General features: G+C 48.3%; 1 protein-coding gene across 5 annotated transcripts in view; it reads left to right on the plus strand.

Moving 5' to 3' along the window:
* Positions 1–1,915: 1,915 nt before the first annotated feature.
* The window catches only part of LOC119822487 (H-2 class I histocompatibility antigen, L-D alpha chain-like), a 741,986-nt gene continuing 732,036 nt past the window's right edge, over positions 1,916–11,865 (plus strand). For 3 of the 5 annotated variants that reach the window (XM_038341857.1, XM_038341861.1, XM_038341858.1), the window contains exons 1-4: positions 1,916–2,014; positions 2,212–2,481; positions 2,668–2,943; positions 4,480–4,755. In XM_038341857.1, the coding sequence (XP_038197785.1) occupies positions 1,951–2,014; positions 2,212–2,481; positions 2,668–2,943; positions 4,480–4,755 (886 nt within the window). In that variant the 5' untranslated portion in view covers positions 1,916–1,950. Of the gene's footprint in view, positions 2,015–2,211; positions 2,482–2,667; positions 2,944–4,479; positions 4,756–4,881; positions 4,996–5,175; positions 5,209–5,354; positions 5,403–5,541; positions 5,948–11,865 lie in introns of those variants that run through there. The other 2 variants (XM_038341859.1, XM_038341862.1) reach the window with 2 other exon arrangements.

Genomic DNA, 11,865 nt, shown 5'->3' on the forward strand with positions numbered 1-11,865 from the left:
TGTCACTTGGGGCTGGGCACTGAGGTTTTAAAGACTCCCACTATTCCCAGTGTCTCTGTGGATCAAGATGTAAACTCTTTTTACATCTTGGCCGCTGTTTCTACCACCACACCTTCCTCTGCCATCATGGACTCAAACCCTATGAAACTTAAACCTCAGTTGAACAAGTCCGTTTATAAGTTGCTGAGGTCATAGTGTCTTCACAGCCATAGAAAAGTAACTAAAGCCAGGTGTGGTGACAGGTGACACAGCCTTTAATCCCAGCACGTAGGACGCAAAGGCGGCGGGGGGGGGGGGGTTTCTGTGAGACCAACACAGCTAGAGCTATGGAGACAGACCTTGTTAAACAAAACAAAAACAAAAACAAAAACCAGAAGAGACCTGAAGGCCAGACTCACTTCATCCTCCCCTCACCTTCCTCTTCCTTCTTCTCTTCAGTACTCAGACCCTGGATCTTCTGGAAGAAAAGTCACTTCCAGGAATACAATAACATCAACAATCAGGTTGGGATGCAGGGCAGAGATGCTTCTCTTTAAAGCAGAGGCGCTGGCCTGCAGGCCCCACAGACTCCCACAGAGACCAGGCTCCTGTGTTCACCTGCAGTGTGCAGCTCACACTGCCAAGCTGATGCTCAGGGATCTCATCTGTAAACAGAGACTTTGCCTCTTCACTCAGGATCCTGTCTTCACAGCCTGTGCTTACACTCAGACTCCTAGTGTTTCTTCCCAGATGATCATCTGTGGCTCCAGGTGCTTGTGTTTTACACAGATCTTCATTCCATAGTCCTGAGATTGTCCGTGTGGACCTGGGTCATTGTCTCAGCACAGTAGACCCTTTCTCCATGGGAAGAGACCCCTGTGGAAACCAAATACAGCAGGGCACTGACCCTGTCTACACGCCACATTTCCCTGTGTGCACACACTTCCATGGTGCAGCTGCTTTAGGGAATAAACCACAGTCAGAGAGGAAGTGGAACTAATAATAAAGAGAATAATGATGACCCTGTGGTAGAAGTTACATAACCTGTGACCGCCCCCCTCTCTCTGTCTCTCTGTCTCTCTGTCTCTCTCTCTCTCTCTCTCTCTCTCTCTGTCTCTGTCTCTCTCTCTCCCCTCCCCCACTGACCTTCACTCTCACTTTATGAACTGATGAGCCATGGGAGATGGATGTTGCAGACATATGGGACCTTAGATCTGATAACCGTTGACTTCTGAGTTCAACAATCCTGTGCAGTGTGGACAGAGGGGGATTCTCACGGCAGAGTCCACACTGGGGATTCTAGGTTTCATCTGTGTTCAGTAGTGTGGAGAATAATTAAATTTATAATTTTTGTCCTGTAGATTTTTACCTGATGTCTTCAAATCGCAGCCACACATACCTGAGGTAGAAAGTGAAAGCAGAGGCAAGAAGGGCCTGCTTCCTGCAGGGAGAGTCACACAGGACACAGTGTGTCAAAAGTGCTTAATCAGAGCTGTAAAATCTCCAGTCACCTCCCCATGCAGGTGTCCACAGCAGCCCCTGCAGGACTCTGACAGTGCCTTTTTCCGTGAACATTCATTTTTAGTGATTTGTGTATTTCACCTGGAAACTTCATGCTCCCAGGTTTCATCCTGACAAACCTGAGGAGCAGTTGGCCTTAGGCGGCTCAGAGACCCCATGACACACAGCGCTCCATTCCACAGCACAGGGCTCAGGCAAAGTCTTAGTCCCCAGGAGGGTGAGGTCTGGGTGGGGAAGCACAGGGCTGGGGACTCCCCTGTTCCCAGTTTCACATCTCCAGCTCCTAACCTGCGTCAGGTCATTCTGGCTGGACTCTAATGACCACTTGGCGGTTCTCACCTGCTTTGGGTGACGAGATACCAGGGAACCAACCAGCTTCGCCACTGGCAAATGTTCTAAAGTCCACGCAGACCGCGGAACTCAGAGTCGCCCCAGATTTGAGATGGGGCGATGGCCCCGCGCGCGCTGCTCCTGCTGCTGGCGGCCTCCCTGGCCCCGACCCTGACCCGCGCGGGTGAGTGCGGGGTCGGGAGGGAAACGGGCTCTGCCGGGAGGGCGGGAGCGGGGAGCCGCGTCCCCGCAAGGCCCAGCCGGACCCTCCCGCCCCTTCTCCACCCGCGTCCCGAGCCCCGAGCCCTGCTACCCTCCTGGCCCGCGCTTCTGCTGGGGTCCCGGGAGCAGGGTCGGGGTCTCACCGCGCGCCGCCCCCAGGCTCGCATTCCATGCTGTATTTCTCGACCATCGTGTCCCGGCCCGGCCTCGGGGAGCCCCGGTACATATCTGTCGGCTACGTGGATGACACTCAGTTCGTGCGCTTCGACAGCGACGCGGAGACTCCACGAGAGGAGCCACGGGCGCCGTGGGTGGAGCAGGAGGGGCCGGAGTATTGGGAGAGGCAGACACAGATCGCCAAGAACAGCGAGCAAATTTACCGAGTGAGCCTGAGAATCTTGCTCGGCTACTACAACCAGAGCGAGGGCGGTGAGTGACCCGGGTCTGAAGTCACAACCCGTCCACTCCCCTACGCATTGGCCAGAGTCGCCCCGGGTCCCAGGTCCGAGATTTGGGAGGAAGGCGGGGACCGGACCGGTTTCCCTTTCAGTTTAGAGGAGGGCGCGGGTGACGGGGGCGGGGCAGGTGGTCGGGGCTGACCGCGGGGTCCCGCAGGTTCTCACACCATCCAGCGTCTCTATGGCTGTGACGTGGGGTCCGACGGGCGCCTCTTCCGAGGTTATCATCAGGCCGCCTATGATGGCCGCGATTACATCGCTCTGAACGACGATCTTAAAACGTGGACAGCAGCGGACACAGCGGCGCAGATCACCCGGCGCAAGTGGGAGCAGGCTGGTGTTGCAGAGATACACAGGGCATACTTGGAGGGCGAGTGCGTGGAGTCTCTGCGCAGACACCTGGAGAACGGGAAGGACTCGCTGCTGCGCACAGGTGCGGGGCCGCGAGCGACTCCTCCCTCTGCCCTCGGGCTGGGCTCAGTCCTGAGGAAGAGGAAACCCTCACTGGGGTCATGCCCCTGTCTCTGAGGGCAGACAGGGTCCCTGAGTCTCCTGATCCAGCATGGCAGGGACTGCACTGATCTCCCAGGGCTCAGCCTTCTCCCTGGACAGCTCCACATCTGTCTCAGGAGGGAGAAGAGAGGATCCCGACATCACCAGCAGTGGCTCCTTCAGTCTGCAGCCCCTGTCAGCCATGGCCTCTCCCAGGCGGGGTTCTCTGCCCACACCCAGTGTCTGTGGACACCGAGTCCTGTCATCTGAGTGTGTCAGCCCTGACACACCAGGACATAGCAGTATCTTTACCTGATGGGAGACTGGGCGCCATACCTAGGCTGGTTTCCCCCGGTGTCTAGAACTTCAAAGAATACATTCTCCCAGATTCCTGTGTGAGGTTTACATGCCTCTAACACCCCAATTCTATCTTTTCCTACAGTGGTCACGTGGGAACTTATGGGGTGCCTTAGAAAAATACTAAATTGTAGGGTTTTTTCCTTTCTTTTTTTTTCTTGCTTTTTTTTTTTTTTAAGTTGTCATTTTGGCTTTAGTGAGTTTCTCTTCCTCACGGGGTGGTGTTGTTTCTCTGTTCCCCTTTTATTATCATGTGTATCAGTCTCCACAAGGGCCGTTCGGGACTGATACTCTGGATAATGAGACAAGTTAAGATAGATTTCCCTTTAAAAGAGAAAATTTTCCTGTGAAGTTAGACTATTTCCTGCCAGAATTAACCATCCAGAGCCCCCTGCTCTCCCTCAGCCCCAACAAGTTACAGTGTTGCCCAAGTGAATTAGGAATTGACCTTCCTCAGAGACAGGGTCTTCTGCAACGCCAGGACTGGAGCGACAGGAACCACACACCCTGTGAGCACGGCTGTGTCCCAGTGTGTGCTGCACTGGGCTCCACAGCACACTTCAGGGATCCAGGGTGACAATACCTGGTATCTTGTCCCCTCCAGAGGAAGGGATTGGGGAGTCATTTTCTCTGACTGACCGTCACAGGTTCACCACAATTGGGACACAGTTTGGTGATAGCTGTTCACTTGGATTCACAGTTAAACTGAACAGCAAGATGGCCACAGTGCTTGTTCCTCAATGGTGGCAGCAGTAGTTGGTGGCACCCTTCATGTAGCCCGATCATCTTAATTTCTTATTCCTATATGAATTTAATCACATATATGAACCAATTATTTTCCATTCCTTCATCCTTTTACTACCTTACTTATGCTATTGAAAGTCACATAAGGAAGATCATGTTGACCTGCTGGCTCATGTGGATTCCCTCTTAGCTTCTGGGTCTCCCAGGAAACTGTGCAGTTCTGTGATGAGAGGACCAGCTCCACCTGCAGGTCACTAGTGTGATGACAGAAGTGTTCAAACAGAAACATAGTTCAGTGTCATCATTGATGTAACTTTGTCTTTGCAGATTTCAGTTTATCTTGTTAATTGTGGGATTTCTTAAACCTTCCACACAGATCCCCCAAAGGCACATGTGACCCATCATCCTGGATCTAATGGTGACGTCACCCTGAGATGCTGGGCCCTGAGCTTCTACCCTGCCTCCATCACCCTGATCTGGCAAAGGGAGGAGGAAGAACAGACTCAGGACATGGAGCTGGTGGAGACCAGACCTTCTGGGGATGGAACCTTCCAGAAGTGGGCATCTCTGGTGGTGCCCTCTGGGGAGGAGCACAAATACACATGCCATGTGTACCATGAGGGGCTGCCTGAGCCCCTCACCCTGAGATGGGGTAAGGAGGGAGTGGGTGCAGAGCTGGGATCAGGGAAAGCTGGAGCCTTCTCAGTCCCTGAGCAGGGTCAGGACTGAGAGCTGGGGTCATGACCTTCACCTTCCCTTCCTGTCCTTCCCTTCCCAGAGCCTCCTCAGTCCACTGTCCCCATCATGGCAGTCATTGCTGGTCTGGTTCTCCTTGGAGCTGTGGTCATTGGAGCTGTGGTGGCTGTTGTGAGGAAGAGGAGGAGAAACACAGGTAGGAAAGGGCAGGGTCTGAGTTCTCTCTCAGCCCCTTTTAGAAGAGTCTCTGCCTCATTAATGGGAAACACATCCACATCCCTCATTGCTCCTGTCTCTAACCTGGGTCTGCTGTCAGTTCTGGAAACTTCCTAGGGTCAGGGTCTTCCCTGGTCTCTCACAGCTTTTCTTCTCACAGGTGGAAAAGGAGGGAACTATGCTCCAGCTTCAGGTAAGAGTAGAGGCGGGATTGTCCCTGAGGACTGTGGGGGTGAAGTGGCATGTTTGGGGAGCTCTGGTAACACATAATAGCTCCTCAAGCAAATCTTCTAGGGCCAAGTTTTTACCTTCCCATGAATACATATATTTTTACCCTAGACAGGGACAGTGACCAGAGCTCCGATGTGTCTCTCCCAGACTGTAAAGGTGAAACTCTTGGGACTGATTAGGGAGGAATAAATTGGACATGATTGGGTTTCAGGGACTCCCAGAATCACCTCTGAGTGAGTGGTGGGTTGTTGGGATGCTGTCTTCACAGTGATTGTTCACGACTCTTGTTCTGTAGCGTGAAGACAGCTGCCTGGTGTGGATGGAGTGACAGACGATGTGTTCAGGTCTCTCCTGTGACATCCAGAGCCCTCAGTTCACTCTCAGCAAGAGTGTCTGATGTTCCCTGTGATCCCTTGGGCTCAACGTGAAGAACTGGGGAGCCCAGCCCCACCCTGCACACCTGACCCTGTCCCTGCACTGCCCTGTTCTCTTCCACAGCCAACCTTCCTGTTCCTGCAGACAGGAGGGGACATCTCCATCCTGTCTCCTCCATGCTGCCCTGAGCTGCAGCCCCTGACTTCCCCATTGAAATTAAGAATCTTAATGTGAATTTGATCTAACAGGTTGTTTAATGGCTAAATTAAAGGATTGGGATAGAGTTTATGGAGGAAATAGATGGCATCATGGAGAACCTCCCAGAACCTGTGTTCTGTGCTGTGTGCATCTGGGCGGACAGGATGAGGCTGTGGGAGCTGAGTGAGAATAGGGCTGTGCCCAGGTGGAGCTCAGTGCGTTGTTGGCTTTGACAAGGTCACTCGTCAACTCTGTCAGCTCCTGGCTCTGTTCTCTTCATCACTTAGAACCACATGCTGACATCTGTGATCACAGGGACACTGGGATGGCCAGAGTCTCATCCTGTCCCTGGGATTATGAGCCACCAGGCTGCTGTGACAGTCAGGGCTGCTGTCCTGGCTGTGATCTTTCCCCTGTCTTTAGTGTTGATTTCTTCTCTTTTTAGTTAGTATGCAGGACTAGGCCTGTTCTTGCTCCTGTGAGTGGTGTCTGCCTCATTATCCTGTGGGGTCCCTGAGTGACAGCATTAAGAGGTGTTTTCCATCTCTGTCCCCTCAAGGTCCACTAGACCCTGCTCTCAGGAGACTGTGGGATGAGAACATGAACTTCAGTCTCCTGAGCTTCTGCCTCCCTTCAGGCCCCTCCCTGGAGATTCTCTCCTTCTTTCCCATCTATGAGAATCTCACCGGGGTTGTAGGATGGGCAGAGAAGAGGGATCCACAGGGTCTCATCTGTCCTGTGTTCTGCCCAAGTCCCCTCTCCCTCTCTACCTCTGAGAATCCTGGGTGTTTCCTCAAGTGGAGACTGGTGTGGGATAATTGACTGTATTCTGTCAATCATGTTTTAAATAAATGCTCATTGGCCAGGCAGGAAGTATAGGCGGGAAAACCAGACAGGAAGTAGAGGTGGAGCAAAGAGAACAGGAGTATTCTGGGAAGGAAGAACCTTTGTCAGCCATTCCTGCCCAGACTACGGAAGAAGCAGGATGTGACCTGCCTTGTGGCTAACATAGATAAGAATAATGGGTTAATATAAGCCATAAGAGCTAATAAGTAGCCTGAGCTAATGAGCCAATCAGTTTATAATTAATGTAGACTCTCTGTGTGATTTTCTCTGGGGTCAAACGGCAGGGGGATCGGGCGGGACAGAAACCCCAACAAGCAGGCCCTCATGTTACAGAATGGTGCCCACGTGTTACAGAACAGGCTGAGTCTACTTTAGATTTGTGTTTATTAAAAAAAAAAAAACCATGATGCAGACAAGGACAGGACTGAGTCAGCAACTTAGGCCAGAACAGGTCTGAGGCAGCAATCTCCAAAAGAGCAGGACTGAGCCAGTGACCTGGGTCAGAGCAGGCCTCAGACAGTGAACTCCATGAGAGCAGGAGCGGATCCAGACCAGGGTCATTTGCAGAAGCAGGACTGAGCCAGCGACATAAGCCAGAGCAGACCTGAGACAGCAAACTCCACAAGAGCAGGTACAGGGGAGCAACCACTGAGTTAGTAGGCCAGAGACCGAGGCCTCTGCAGATCCAGACATGAAACTGGGTCCTTCAAGGGAATAGACATGAGCCAGGACCCATGTGGGTCTGGGCATGAGTCAGGGACCTCAGAGGGAGGAAGCCTGAGCCAGGTCCCCTGCAGAATTAGGCTCACCTGAGCCTGGGAACTCCAAGGAGTAGATCAGAGCCAGAGTCCTTTAAAGGACCAACCCCGAAGCCAGGGACCTCTGCAGGAATGGATCCAGACCAGGGAATTTTACAGAAAGAGGTCTGAGCTGACAACCTAGGCTAGAGCAGGCCTGAGCCAGAAAACTCCAATTCGAAGACCCAGATATTAATCCACAAACCTTCAAACACCTGATTTTTGACAAAGAAGCAAAAAATATCAACTGGAAAAAAAGAAAACATAGTTAACAAATGGTGCTGGCATAATTAAATATCAACTTGTAGAAAAATAGATCCATGTCTATAACCATGCACAAAACTCAAATTCAAATGGATCAAAGACCTCAACATAAAGCCAGCCACACTGAACCTTACAGAAGAGAAAGTTGGAGGTACACTTGAACACATTGGCACAGGAGACCACTTCCTAAATATAACCCTAGTAGCACAGACACTGAGAGAAACAATTGATAAATGGGACCTCCTGAAACTTAAAAGCTTCTGTAAAGCAAAGGACACGGTCAACAAGACAAAATGACAGCCTACATTTAGTTAGTAAAATACCAAATGACATGCCACTACACTTCTCCTTTTTGTCTAAAAGAAAAAGAAAACTATAACTAATATAAGAAAACTATATACAATAAATACAATGACTATATGCAATATATACAGGCAATAAATACAATGACTATATACAATATATACGGGCAATAAATACAATGACTATATACAATATATACAATAACTATATACAATATATACAGGCAATAAATACAATGACTATATACAACATATACAATGACTATATACAATATATACAGGCAATAAAAACAATGACTATATACAATATGTACAAGCAATAAATACATCAACAATGTCTAGTCCATTTGCATTTGACAGATTCAGAGAAAAAATTCTATATCTATCCTATTTTGGTGAGTCCAAAGTCTTATACTTAATTACTTTTTATCATAAAAATTGCTTTCTGTATCTGGTAAACTATAACTACAACTAACTAGTCTTCAATTCCCTCAGAGACCCAAGAAGAAAATCATATTAACTGCATCAGCAGGAAGTGCAAGCAAGTAACTTGAGTAATGACAGAGACAGGTGACTTCCTGAACAGGTACCCAACATTACTCTGCAACATTGGGGCATCCGTCTTCAGCCTACAGCCATAACAAATTTAACAAGCAGGATATTTTGTGTGCTCTTGTCTAATTAGGACAGCAGACTGTCAGCAGTTGAGACAAGGGCATTTGCTTGCCCGGTGTCTTACTTTTCCCACCAAGAAAGTGAACTCCATGTGGAGTTTCTTCGGTGCCCATTATCTTCTCTGAACTAGACTGGTGCTGCCAGAAGCAAACATGTCTCATTGTCATAGAAAAGAAGAACCTAAGATATTAAAACATTTAAGTGCCATATTCTATAGATCTCTGAGCCGATTGAAGATGATCTATCTATCTAAATTATATCTTTTTTGACCTTTAAAACATACATGATGTGACTACAAGTTTGATTATACTAAGTAATTAATTGCTAACCTATATCTCTTTATTCTCCTAATCAGTGGGTAATAAATGTATGTACAGTATGTTTTAACAAATTGATTTCAAATGTGTATCAATGTAAAACTTGTATACCATATACAAAAGTAAAACCAATGTGAAACATTTAAAACTAATAGTTGCTTTAAAAGTATATTCAACAATCTAGCTTATCATATTTATATCCCCTTTTTACTTGTTTTCTTCTTCTTTCCCAAAGGAGATCCTTGAGATTACAAAATTTACACCCCAACCCCCAACCCTGTATCAGTTATAATCAACCCCTAATTGATGTCCCTAACCCTGACTACAAACTTTGTGGGGAGAAGGGGCGTTGTCTTCTAGAATTACTTCCAGCTGTCGTGGGGGCGATGTCCTTTCTATGGGATCCTGTGGAAGTAAAATGATGGTTAAGTTCCAAGATTACTGTCTGGTATAATTCCAAATAGTCTCTGAGAAGTCAATGTGGATTTGTTGAGATTCTTAATTTGAAATTCTGTTTGAAGTTCTTATTTCAAGTCTGGCCAGAACGTTGTGCGAAGGTGGTGCACCATTTCAGCTAACCAAGCTGGAGACATCTTGAGCAGCCGGTACCCAAAACTGATCTGAAAGTACCGCTATCAGCATCACGACATCATAACAGCCAGGTGTGTTTGTTGTTGTGGGGCCCAACTTCTTCCTGGAAACATTAAAGATTACTGCAGAAAATTGAATGTTCATTGTGGAAAACATAAACATTATTTATACAGACAAACATTCAATGAAAGGTACTATAGAGACAAAAATATTAATGGGGAAAAGTAATGTTTTTCCAAAATTCTTCCTTCTTTCTGTCTCATACCAGATGGATCCTGATATGAGACAGAAACACTGCATTTTATTTGATTGGCGAGTTTTTCCTCTACCGTATCTTCAGTGCCTGAGATTCTCTCTTCCGTCTCTTTATTCTCTTGTGATGCTCGCATCTGTAGTTCCTGTTCACTTCCTCAGATTTTCCATTTCCAGAACTCCCTCGGTTTGTGTTTGCTTGACTGTGTCTATTTCAGTTTTCATGTCTTGAATGGTTCCTTTCAGCAGTTGATGGCTTTCCTTGGCTTGCTTAGCATTCTTTAAGGGATTTATTGATTTCTTAAATTTTTGGTTTTGTTTTTCCTTGATGTCGTTAAGAGAATTTTTTTGTTTCCTCATTAAGAGCCCCTATCATCTTCATAGAGTAATTTTTCTTTGGTTTTTCGAGACAGGGTTTCCCTGTAGTTTCTAGAGCCTGTCCTGGAACTAGCTCTTGTAGACCAGGCTGGCCTCGAACTCAGAGATCCGCCTGCCTCTGCCTCCCAAGTGCTGGGATTAAACGCGTGCGCCACTACCGCCTGGCTTCATAGAGTAATTTTTAAGTTCGTTTTCCTATGTTTCTGCTGCATTGGATGTTCAGGCTTCTCTGTTGCAGGATCACTGGGTTCTGGTGGAGTCAGGACGGCTCTTTCCATTGTTGGGTGGATTCTCACACTGTCATGTACTCTCTTCCTCCACCTGCTGTGCTTCTGCCTGTCCTGGTTCTTCCAGCTGCTGTGGTTTCTGCCTGTGCTTGTTCTTCCAGCTGCTGTGGTTTGCACCTGTGTCTATGCAGCCGGCTGTTTTTTCAGCTGGTGTGTTTTACGCCTGTGCCTATGCAGTCTGCTGGGGTTGCAGGTGAGGGCCGGCCACAGGGAGGGTGCTCAGGAGCTTGGGATTGGGCAGAAGAGTGTGTCTTGGTGGGACAGTGTTCACTGGGTGGCAGTGGTGGGAGTGTAACCTGGAGGCAGGTATCTCATCTGGTTGCAGGATGGTGGGAACTGCAGCAGAGCCTCAACTTGCTTCCTTAAAGCACCCAGGGATGGTACCGCTCACGACTGCTGGGCCAACCCCATCAATCGCTAGTTATGAAAATGACCCATGGACTTGTGCACAGGCCAATCTGATGGGCATCTTTCTCAACTGAGAGTTCATTCCTCTTCCAAACTGACTCTAGCTTATGTCAATTGACATTAAAATCTACATAGTCATTAAATTTGTGGAGAAAACAAAATACAAATTTCCATATTAGTTATTTCTCTATTTCTGTGCTGAAATGCCATAACCAGGCAATGTATATAAGAAAGAGTTTACTTGGACTTACTGTGTTATGGGAACAGAGATGACCACTCAGACAATTCACAGCCAACAGAAAGTCTTCATATCAGCTCGCTGGGACTGCACCCAGGTACTCAGGGACCTGAATGAGACCTACACCCAGGTATTCTGAAGCCCAGATGGGACTACACTATTACTTAGGGACCCAGATAAAATCATACTCTGTCACTCAGGGACACAGATGGGTCTATACTCAGGTACTCAGGGACCCAGATGAGACCCAAGTGTCCAAATTTTGAATACAAAATCCACATTCTGGCATTTTACTCAACAACTTCAGGGGGCCTTCACACAGGCAGGCAAATTAGCAGAAGACGTGATAAGCTAGCTGGGGCCTATTGACATCGAGTACCTAGAATACATTTGGGGTACCAAGGGATTCTCCAAGCAGATCACATTATAGTGAGACCTGCAATGTCTCAGCAAGAACACAAGGTGGAGGAACCTGCACCATCTTGTCCTGTCATGAGTGCTGTAGAGGGCAGAGTCCGTGCTGGGAGAGTGGAAGCATGGTGACTGGAGCAGGGACCTGAGAGCTTGTGTCCCAATCCACACGCAGGAAGCAGAGAGGACAAGCTGGGAATGATGCGCAGCTTTGAATCCTCAAAGTCCACCCCAGTGATGCACTTCAGCAAGGCTACATATATCCTGCCCCAACCCCACA

This window comes from Arvicola amphibius, chromosome 9 (genome assembly GCF_903992535.2).
Source record: "Arvicola amphibius chromosome 9, mArvAmp1.2, whole genome shotgun sequence".
In the NCBI taxonomy this organism is placed as follows: Eukaryota; Metazoa; Chordata; class Mammalia; order Rodentia; family Cricetidae; genus Arvicola; species Arvicola amphibius.